Genomic DNA, 10,922 nt, shown 5'->3' on the forward strand with positions numbered 1-10,922 from the left:
AGTACGTATCAAAATGCGACAGTGGAAAACAGCCTTTTATTGATAAAACTCATCCAATGTAACAATGCCTTAAAGCGGTAAACATGATATCCATTTGGTACTAACTGCTGTGAGAAATGCAAAAGGTCACATTCAATGACGTAAAATACTCTGGACTTATATTTCGTCCTTGTAATCACTCGGTTATAATGCAGAGGTATATTGACATCTAATATGTGTACATCAGCCATTCTGATGTGCCCACCACTGTTAAAACTAAATGGAAACATGTGATAGAAACCACATTTTAGGTTGTTTAACTATGTATTATATTGTTGTTATGTTAATGCTTTTAAATGCAAAGTATTGGAATTTTTAGAAACCAGCCTAAGTGACTTAATTGGCAATGCAAAAAACTGGCCAGCAACAAGAACTGAGTTTTCGGACTCATCGCCAACTAGTAATGGTGCTGGATAATTTTGTTGGGGTGAGGTTAGCATGATGCATACATGATCTGTGGGGATGCTGGTTCCATGCAGTGTCCTTCTTTCACGCATCAGTTTGCCTGCAGCAACAATGGAATTTCCCGCCACATATGCAACAGGCGTTAACTCTAGAAAATATATCAAAATATGTCCAATTGGTTTTCAATCTGATCAAGCGTCTATTGTGTGGTTATGCGGAGTCGCAACGCTCTTTAAATACTTTATCTCTGGTGCATGCATGCAGCCTCCAGAACATAGGGAGAGAAGACATTTATATATTACATACCAGGTTGCTTTTGCAGATTTTGCTGCTGTAGTTGTTGCTGTGCTTGTAGTGGCTGTGTTTGCTGTTGCTGTGGTTGTTGTTGCTGCTTCTGTGCTTGTTGCCTCTGTTCTTTTTGTGGCTGTGTTTGCTGTTCCTGTGGTTGTTGTTGCTGTTTCTTAGCTTGCTGCGGCTGCCGTGGTTGGTGTAGGTTTGGAACTGCTAGTCTATGTTATGTTCGTTAGTGACAACTGTGCTAATCACAGGAAAACATATATCTTAATAATTTATCTCAAGTACCATAGGAAATTAAGTTAACTAGATTTACGCATGGGTAAGGCATGCAGTTGGACCAGAAACTTGGCAGTATAGTTGAGGTATTCTGGCAGTAAGGAGCTAAAGGTTCGTAAGCAAAGAGCAAAATCTACAAGCTAAAGTAAAGTTCTGAGTTACTGGGAAAACATCTGTAAGTCATTTTTTATTTGTATTTAGTTATTGTAAGGGTTTGTTTTAGAGTTACACTGTATTAATTTAGTTTATGTTTTTGTTCTATTTAGTCAAACCACGTTCACGTTTCACGATTTGCATATCGTCAATTTCGGGTTAAAATTATATTCAGATTGTATACGAGTTTATGATCTACTATTGTCGTTGCCATTGGCAAAAGTGTATCTACCCATTCTGCGTGCGTTTTGGACTGTTTTCCCCACCTCAATTGTGCTCACACGTAAGCTTATACCGTATTGGGATTACTGTTTGCGTTCGACGGTGTTAGAGCTTACATAAGTTCGAAGATGCCTGCAATGTATTGAACACTGTCTGTGAATAAGCCAGCCAAAGAAAAAGTATAATTATTCGTCTCTGGCCAATACGTTTATTTGGCACGCAACCCTTAAGGCTGGTTTCCATTTAATCGTTACGATCGCTTCAGTCGTTACGATCGCTGAAAAAATTTACAAGCGACCGTAGCGATTAAATGGAAATCAACTAGCTGGCGATCCCAGCGACCACAACGATCGTAACGATCATGATCGCTGAGATAGAAAAAGTTCTATCTCAGCGATCGTAACGACCCAGCGACCATATGGAAACGGAACTTTAGCGATCGCAACGATCATAGCGACGAAATGGCAATCCCATAAACCATTACGGTGTATCATATTTCAATATGGCGTCATTTGATGCTCACAGTTTTATGGAAGAAGTTCGAAAATCTCCCTGCTTGTATAACAAGTACGACAAAGAATACAAAAATAAATACATCAAAGTTAACTGCTGGAAAAAGATTGCAGAAAAATTTGATATTGAGGCTCAACTAGCAGAACAAAAGTTTAAAAATCTTCGAACAGCATATGGACGGTTTTTGAAGCGAAAGAAATCAGTGCGTTCTGGTTCTGGAAGGGAATCAGTACCAGTTGTTCCTAGGGAATTTATCAATTTAGGATGGCTTCAAGGACATATGTCTTTCAGAGCTAATACTGCAAGCAATTTTGATGTACACATAGAAGGAGAGGAAGAAGACGAAAATGAGATCATTTCAATTGATAGTGCTGAGTCAAGTTTGGAAGTCAGCGAAATTTCTTCTGACAAACACTCAGCTGACTCATCAATAAATATTGATGACATTGAAGAGTCTATTTATGGCAATACATTAGAGAGCTTTGCAGAGGAAATGGCATCAAAAAGCACAACAGAATCTCCAAGGGAGGAGGAAAATAAAAAAATGAGACGCCTGTACAAAAACCTGCCAGTACACGCCCATGGAGTAAATACAACAAAAAAAAACAAAAGAGTTGGATGAAGTGGATAAAGCCTTTATTAATTCATGCCAGTATTTTGCAAATCACATAAAGAGGACTGAAGGAGATGAAAAAGAAACAGTCAAAGAGCCAGAGTGCGAAGATAGTTTATTTTGTAATAGTCTTGTTGCAAGAATGAGAAGACTTGATCAACATTCAAAAGCTTTCATTAGAATGAGTATTGAGCAGTTGTTTTTTCAAGTCGAGTCTTCAAAACATGCAGCACAAGACAACTCCACAATCATGAATGATGTCAATCAAAACACCCAAAGAAGGTATTCAGCAGAGAATGGATACACATATGTACATTTAAATTGAACTGTGGCTGTTGTTTATTGACTTTGAATTTCAGTATTAACACATGTTCTACTTGCTATTGAGTTAATTTACACACAGGTATTATATTTCATATTTTTTATGAACTTCTGATACTTTAAACTGTAGAGTTGTTAACTTGGTACTAGATGCTAGAAACTAAAAACTTTGAACTGTTGAGTTGTTTAACTTCATTGGTACTAGATAATAGAAACTAGATACTTTGAACTGTTGAGTTGTTTAAAATAAAGTCATGATTTAACTGTATTCTGACCACAACTCCTGACATAGTCCAACTGCCAAGAAACCTGTCCTTCATTGTTCACATAATCCTTAAAATCTCCTCTTGCTTTGTTGGCTTCAAATGTGTATCTATTGCCAGCTATTCTACCAATACTCCTTATTCCCTGTGCATCAACTTGTGTAGTGTTTCTCCAATCACCCAGAATTATTTGGCCACTTGCATTTTCACTGTCAACAAAGCCAGAGGGTGAATACATGGCATTATCAGTCAGTTGCAGGTAGTTGTGTAAACATACAGTAGCCATGGTAATCTTCTCCACTAGCTCCAGGCTTGCTCGTATTGGTCTCCTAAACACCCTCCATTTCACTGATAAAATTCCAAATGCATTTTCAATTGTGCATCTTGCTCGAGATAGCCTGTAGTTGAAAACTCTTTGGGACTCATCCAAATTTTTGCCAGGATATGGTTTCATAAGCCATGGCTTTAGGGGAAATATATCATCCCCTAATAATACATAAGGTAAGCTTGTGTTTCCACAAGTGGCTGGGGAAGGTATATTCAACATGGTAGGGAAATCATTAAATGCTTGTCCAAACTGAGTGTTTGATAAAACAGCTGCATCATTTGTTCCACCATATGCTCCAATGTCAACAAATGAGAAACAGTACTTGGCATCACAAATTGCAAGTTAAACAATGCTGTGAAAATTTTTATAATTATAAAAAGCAGAGCCAGCATTTTGGGGGCATTCTATCATGATGTGTTTCCCATCAATTGCCCCAATACAGTGAGGGAAATTCCATTCTCTCTCAAATTCATTTGAAATTTCAATCCATTCCTCAGCTGTTGATGGTGCTTTCAAATAATCTTTCTTCAGTGCTGACCAAATTGCCTCCGAAGTTTCTCTAAGAATGTTAGAGATTGTCGCTTTTCCAATCCGAAATTGAAAGGAGAGTGTTTGTTGAGAGTCCCCTGTGGCAAGGTATCTCAAAGTAAGAAGTAACCTTTCTGATTCACTGATTGTTTTACGTGACCTGCAAAATTTCTTCGTTATTAAAGGTCCAACAAGAGTTAAAAGATGTTCAAATCTCTCTGGGGACATTCTTATGAACCTGCAAATTTAAGTTGAGATTCCATCAAGAATTTATTAATAAAGTAATTTTATGGTAAAAAGTACTCACTTGTAAAAAAATTCTCGGTCATGTAGTCTTAATTCTTTAACTAATGTGTGAAAACTACCAAGTTGCTCCCTTTCCTCGTATATTTTTCTGACCCAAAATCTATGCTTTCTTCGCTTCAATTTCTTCTTTTTCTGGCGTCGTCGTCTGAACATTCCCATAAGGTTTAGGAACAAAGCTTCTAATAGCAAACGCTTGTTTACCGCTGCCATTTTTAAACTTTCGCGGCACAATTGTATGCAAAAAGTGCAGCAATCATATGGAAATCAACGAACGATCGGGATCGTTACGGTCGCTCGTAATTTTTTTCAGCGATCGTAACGACTGAAGCGATCGTAACGATTAAATGGAAACCAGCCTTTAGAGAAAGTTACCATGAGTTTGGCATCACAAGCCACCGATCAACCCCCGCTAGGGCGAGAAATAGCAGATCACGAGGCCAGCGCCTCAAACCAAAACGATGCGACCCAACAAGTGCATCAATGTAAAATGGCACGAAAATCCGCCAAAGCCCTGCTCACGCGCAAAATAAATGAGATTAACGAATTGATCAAAGCCGTTAGTAACGTACACCGGGTTCAGAGCGCGTACGGTGAATTTGAAGAGGTATCAAGAAAATTCTTTTCAGCACACAAAACCTTTCACTTAAAGCTATCAGACGAAGACGACTTGGAAGAATCCAAGGCGTATTACGAAGCCGAAGTTCGCAGAACATCTGCGTTTGAAGATAAATATAGAACTTGGCTAAACGATAATCACGAAGGGATATGTCCAATTTTGAACGACGGAGACGACCCGTCAAACGAAATTAAACCAAGCGATTCCATGAGCAATGCTGGCGACAGTTATGCTTCGATAACATCACGCAAATCTAAATACACACGTTCTGAAATTAGCTTAAGTTCTCGCGGTTCCAGTAGAGGATCCGTTGTTAGCGCAAAAGCCGCTGCCGCTGCAAGAAAAGCCGTTTTAGAAAAAGAAGCATTAAGACTTCATAGGCGACAAGATCTTTAGCAACAGGAGCTTCTTCTTCAGCAACAAAAAGACAAACTTGAACTTAAGACTAAGATCGCTCAAGCCGCTGCCGAAGAACGCACTTATAGTGATGTTGGCGCCGCCGAAAAAGGTTAATATTGACCAGCGCGAAAAAACACATGAACGATTGCGTGCGCTATCTATCAACTCGCAACTAGTTCCAGCTGGCGCACCCCGCCCAAGCACAGCCTTAAGGCAAGAACAATCTAGCCTTGTTCCTAATGTGCCAAAGCAATTATCGAGTAATCAACACGTGCCATCAACACCGCTTAACGCGCAAGCCAAAGTTTGGTGTCAAAACAACATAAGTGTACCCACACCTCAGGCAAATGTACCTGTGAATCATACCAATGTACCTACAAGTCAAGCACATCCTAATGACCATAGGCACGTTGAAATTCCACCGGAACAAGCACACGCGACGGTTAATGTAATCGACCCTCAGGCAAATCAGCAGATACTAGTACCAAACACACAAATGACTCAGCTATTAGCACAGCAGCAACAGCACACATTAGCACTAACACTACCAACACCTAAAGTTCCCACCTTTTTTGGAAACCCTATTGATTTCCACGGTTTTGTCCGAGCCTTTGAGCAATTGATCGAACAGAAAACAAACAATAACAGCACCCGATTATACTACCTCGTACAATATACGTCAGGCGACGTTCAGGAACTAATGCGTAGTTGTCTTTCGATGGATCCCAAAGAAGGATATCTAGAAGCGCGTAAGCTACTCAAGGCAAGGTACGGCCGCAATTATAAGATTGCAACAGCATATGTTGAGCGCATAAATAGCTATCCACAAATTAAGTCTGAGGACGGTGAAAGTTTGCAAAGATTCTCGGTTTTACTTACAAGTTGTAAGAACGCTCTCAAGCAAATTGGCTACTTAAATAAGATAGAAAATCCCGATAGCTTGCAAAAAATCATGGAAAAATTACCATTTGGAATGAGACAAAAATGGCGTGACGTGGCTGACGATATCACGGAAGTTCGCCAGCGCGAGATCACAATCGAAGACATCGCGGGATTCGTAGAGAAACGAGCGAGAGCGAGTAGTCATCCGATTTTTGGGAAAATATCTAAAGAAACTAGGTCTGAGAAACCCACCATGAAGACTCCGAGGTCGACTGGTAGGTCTTTCGCCACGAGTGGCAATGCTAGCGGCCCTCGAACACGTGCCAAGGTGAAATGCCCCTTGTGTGACGGGGAACACTGGCTCTCTCAATGCGAGAACTTCAAGAAGAAAACAGTCGAAGAGTGGTTCAAACTCGTTCGATCTCTCAAACTGTGCGACAACTGCCTCACCTCAGGACAAGTGGCGAGATCTTGCGAGAAGAAAAGTTTCTGCAAGATCGACGGCTGCAAGTTCAAACACTCCACATTTCTCCATCAGAAAGTTAGTAACAACACAGAGAAAAATCCGAAACCGCATCAAAACGAAAACGAAAGTCCCACAGCCGGAGAACAGCCGAAAGTCGAAGAGAAAAACGGACAAAACGGTTACGTAAATGTTGGCGAAAAGCGTCACTTTTCCGCAAGTGTAACAGGTATGCCTGTTGTACCAGTGAAGGTTAAAGCGAAAGATGGCAATCTAACAATCGAGGCATACGCCTTCCTTGATGGAGGTTCCAACACATCGTTCATCACGGAATCTTTACTGGCGAAACTTGGTGCCACTGGCGAACAAACAACACTGTCTCTGACAACCATGGAGAAAGAAAAGAGTGTCCTAAGAGGCTCAGTCGTCAGGCTCGAAGTTAGCGACTTCGATAGCGAGAACACAATCAACATCCCTTCCGTATTTTCCGTAAAGAAGCTGCCAATATCGAGAAACGATATTCCTCGTCAAAGCGACGTGGACCGTTGGCCTTATCTACAAGGTATCACGATCCCAGAAATCGACGGCGAAGTCGGTCTTTTACTCGGCAACGATGTCCCCCGAGCACTACAGCCTAAGGAAACATGAAGCAGCGACCAAGACGGACCTTACACCGTCAGAACCTCCCTTGGTTGGACAGTAAATGGACCACTAGGGCGAAACGACACGCAGGAAGCAACGGCTAACTGCATCCATGCTGACAGAGAGTTGGAAAATCTGTTCAGAAATTTCTGCGACCGAGAGTTCAACAACGTAGACGATGAGGTTGCGATGTTGTGCGAAGACAGGCAAGCATTATCAGTCATGAAAGAATCCATCCAACTGAAGGACGGTCACTACGAACTGGCCCTACCATGGAGAAAACCACCACCTTCGCTGCCCAAGAACAGACCACTTGCCGAGCGCTGATTAAAGCTGTTGAAGAAACGTCTAGCAAACGATAGCGAGCTCTTGAGGAAATATTCAACGTTTATGGATGACCTGTTCGAGAAAGGGTACGCAAGAAGACTGCCAAACGAAGAGTGCGATAAGCAAAACGATGCTACATGGTATCTCCTTCACCAGCCCGTCTTTCATCCTCAGAAACCGGACAAACTACGAGTCATATTCGATTGCGCAGCTGAATATGGAGGAACATCGTTGAATAAGGAGCTGTTACAGGGGCCGGACCTAACGAACAGTCTAGTCGGAGTTTTGACGCGATTTCGAGAAGGTCCCGTTGCGATGATGGCAGATGTGGAAGCTATGTTCCACCAGGTCCGAGTCCGACCTCCTGATTGCGATTCCTTGCGATTTCTGTGGTGGCCGGATAATGATCTTAGTAACGAACCGGCAGAGTATCAGATGATGGTGCATCTCTTTGGCAGTGTTTCATCCCCCACCTGCGCGAATTTCGCCCTGCGACAAACGGCAGACGACAACAGCGAGCAATTCGACAACGAAACGGTCAACACGGTCAAGCGAAATTTCTACGTCGACAATTGCCTCAAGTCATCTGAGAATGAGCAAGCAGCAATCACCACAGCAGAGCAGTTACGCCTTCTTCTCTCTAAAGGTGGATTCCGTCTGACGAAGTGGCTGTCGAACTCCAGAAGAGTTAATAGAGTCAATTCCAGAATCCGAAAGATCCAAATTGGTAAAGGAAATTCGTCTCGGAGAGCTGCCTACAGAACGCGCCCTCGGAGTGTTATGGGATTTACAATCAGACACATTCGGATTCGCAATCACGGTCAAGGACAAACCGTTTACAAGACGAGGAATCTTATCTGTCGTGTCATCTGTGTATGATCCTCTCAGGTTCGCCTCGCCATTTAGTTTACTCGCGAAAGAAATTCTACAAGACTTGTGTAGAATCAACGAAGGATGGGACGATCCCATTCCAGAAGAGTACACGAAGCGTTGGGTATTTTGGTTGATTGAGCTACCAAAGCTGGAGAGCCTAAAGATTCATCGTTGTTTCAAACCGCACGATTTTGGAGAAGTTGCCTTTGCAGAGTTGCATCATTTTTCTGATGCTTCTCAATGTGGTTACGGTGCAGTTTCTTACCTACTCCTGACCAATGCTGATGGAAACAACCATTGTTCGTTCGTCATGGGCAAATCGAGACTGGCGCCATTGAAGACCATTACGATCCCACGCCTGGAGCTATCCGCAGCTGTCTTAGCGACCAAGTTAGACAAATCGATATACCGATCAACAACTCGGTATTTTGGACGGACAGCACGTGCGTATTGAGCTAAATCGCAAGTCAAGACAAAAGATTTCACACCTTTGTCGCAAATCGCGTGTCTTCCATTCACGAAGCGTCTTCCCCCTCGCAATGGAAATACGTGGACACGAAATCGAACCCAGCGGATGATGCGTCTAGGGGCCTGCAAGCCGAAGAAGAGTTGTTGAAAAATGAGCATTGGTTGCAAGGTCCAGAGTTCTTGTCGCAGCCGAGAGAAAACTGGCCGGAACAGCCTAGCGTCGGAGTGCAAGTCGTCAAGGGAAACGACCCAGAAGTGAAGAAGGTTGAGGCGTTTATGGTGAATGCAACCGTAATCAAAGAATTCGATCAGATCTTCGCACGGTTCTCTTCTTGGCACCGATTAAAAAGATTCGTTGCCTGGATGCTTCGTTACAGACGCACACTACGAGAAGCTTGTAAGAAAGACTCGTCCCAGAAGCGTGGGCGGAAGCAAGCGCCTATCAAGCGGTTGACGGTTGAGGAGTTACGCGAAGCGAAGCTAGTAATCGTGAGAATCGTGCAAGAACGAAGCTTCGCTGAAGAGATCACAGCAATACAGCAGAACTCAAAGTCGAGCGACAACGTGAAAGTCCTCCCAAAACAAATCAAGCGCTCTAGTCAACTCTACAGGCTAGATCCAGTGTACGACAAGCGCGTCCTCCGTGTCGGGGGTCAGTTAAGAAATTGCTCGGTTCCTGAAGGAGCAAAGCATCCATTAATATTGCCTGGAAATCATCACGTTGTGACCTTGATCATCCCATTCTATCATGATCTCTCCGGTCATTGTGGTTTGGAGTACGTTCTGTCGGTACTACGAGAAAGATTCTGGATAATCAGAGCACGGGTCCTCATCAAAAGCGTACTAAATCGGTGCTTCGATTGCAAGAAGCGGCAAGCACCTGTCGGAGAGCAAAAGATGGCAGATCTGCCGACGGATCGCGTCACAGCCGGAAAGCCTCCGTTCACTAACGTAGGCGTCGATTGCTTTGGTCCTTTCATGGTCAAGTTGGGTAGGAGCCATGCAAAGAGATATGGCGTTCTGTTTACGTGCCTTACTATAGCAGTGCATATCGAAGTGGCAAATAGTCTGGACACGGACTCGTTTCTGAACGCGTTTAGAAGGTTTGTAGCGAGGCGAGGACTGCCCGAAGAGATCAGGTCCGATAACGGAACCAACTTTGTCAGTGGAAATCACGAGCTTCGGAAGGCGATAAAAGCGTGGAATCAAGAGAAGATCAATGGGTTCTTGCTGCAAAGAAGCGTACGATTGGACGTTCAACACACCTAAAGCATCACATCATGGAGGCATATGGGAGCGTTGTATTCACACGGTGCGAAAGGTACTGAATGCATTGATGAAGGAACAAGAACTCGACGACGAACGACTAACGACCCTCGTGTGCGAAGTCGAAGCGATCGTAAATAACCGACCCATCACGAAAGTCTCGTACGATCCCAAAGATTTCGAAGCCCTCACACCAAACTACCTTTTGCTACTCCGAAAGGGACCCGAGTGTCCGCCCGGAGTCTTTACGAGCAACGACCTCTACTCACGTCGCAAGTGGAGACGGGTCCAATATTTAGCGGATCTATTTTGGAAGCGTTGGATAAAACAGTATCTCCCGTGTCTACAGCAGCGACAGCGATGGTCCAAGACCCAAAGAAACTTCTCTGTCGGGGATATCGTGCTCGTAGCTGACGAAAATGCACCTCGAAATACGTGGCCGCTGGGCAGAGTCGCCGAAGTTCGACGTAACAGCAAAGATGGTCTTGTGCGAAGCGTAGCGGTAAAGACAGAGCATACAACCCTGGACCGCCCGGTGACAAAGATCGTCCTGTTGGAAACTGTGGAGAATGTCGAAGGGAGAGGACCATGAACGATAAGTACAAATGTAGTTATCTTTAAGCGAGAGACGCTTAGACATCTTGTTTACGTTTAGTTTATTAACTGGCAGTCAAACCTAGTGTAGTTCGTTTAAATGCTCATAGTCCATAAAGTCGCATTTA

General features: G+C 43.3%; 3 protein-coding genes and 1 pseudogene across 3 annotated transcripts; 3 read left to right on the forward strand and 1 right to left on the reverse strand.

Annotated features, from left to right (window-relative positions):
• The first annotated feature begins 1,894 nt into the window (after positions 1-1,894).
• On the forward strand, positions 1,895-2,527 carry LOC114527730. The gene has a single exon (XM_028549426.1). It carries the CDS (start codon positions 1,895-1,897, stop codon positions 2,525-2,527), a length of 633 nt encoding a protein of 210 aa, XP_028405227.1.
• A 132-nt stretch (positions 2,528-2,659) lies between these two features.
• LOC114527731 lies at positions 2,660-4,186 on the reverse strand (annotated as a pseudogene).
• Positions 4,187-7,911: 3,725 nt separating this feature from the next.
• LOC114527732 lies at positions 7,912-8,472 on the forward strand. Its single transcript, XM_028549428.1, has one exon. The coding sequence runs from the start codon at positions 7,912-7,914 to the stop codon at positions 8,470-8,472; it is 561 nt and encodes a 186-aa protein (XP_028405229.1).
• An 825-nt stretch (positions 8,473-9,297) lies between these two features.
• On the forward strand, positions 9,298-10,203 carry LOC114527733. The gene has a single exon (XM_028549429.1). The coding sequence runs from the start codon at positions 9,298-9,300 to the stop codon at positions 10,201-10,203; it is 906 nt and encodes a 301-aa protein (XP_028405230.1).
• Positions 10,204-10,922: the final 719 nt, after the last annotated feature.

Source organism: Dendronephthya gigantea, unplaced genomic scaffold (genome assembly GCF_004324835.1).
Source record: "Dendronephthya gigantea isolate DGI-Jeju-01 unplaced genomic scaffold, DenGig_1.0 000046F, whole genome shotgun sequence".
Classification (NCBI taxonomy): Eukaryota; Metazoa; Cnidaria; class Anthozoa; order Malacalcyonacea; family Nephtheidae; genus Dendronephthya; species Dendronephthya gigantea.

Bases quoted from the DNA above. Each gene is read 5' to 3' on its own strand.
- LOC114527732 (XM_028549428.1), top strand. From the start codon at position 7,912: ATGGCAGATGTGGAAGCTATGTTCCACCAGGTCCGAGTCCGACCTCCT.
- LOC114527730 (XM_028549426.1), top strand. From the start codon at position 1,895: ATGGCGTCATTTGATGCTCACAGTTTTATGGAAGAAGTTCGAAAATCT.
- LOC114527733 (XM_028549429.1), top strand. From the start codon at position 9,298: ATGCTTCGTTACAGACGCACACTACGAGAAGCTTGTAAGAAAGACTCG.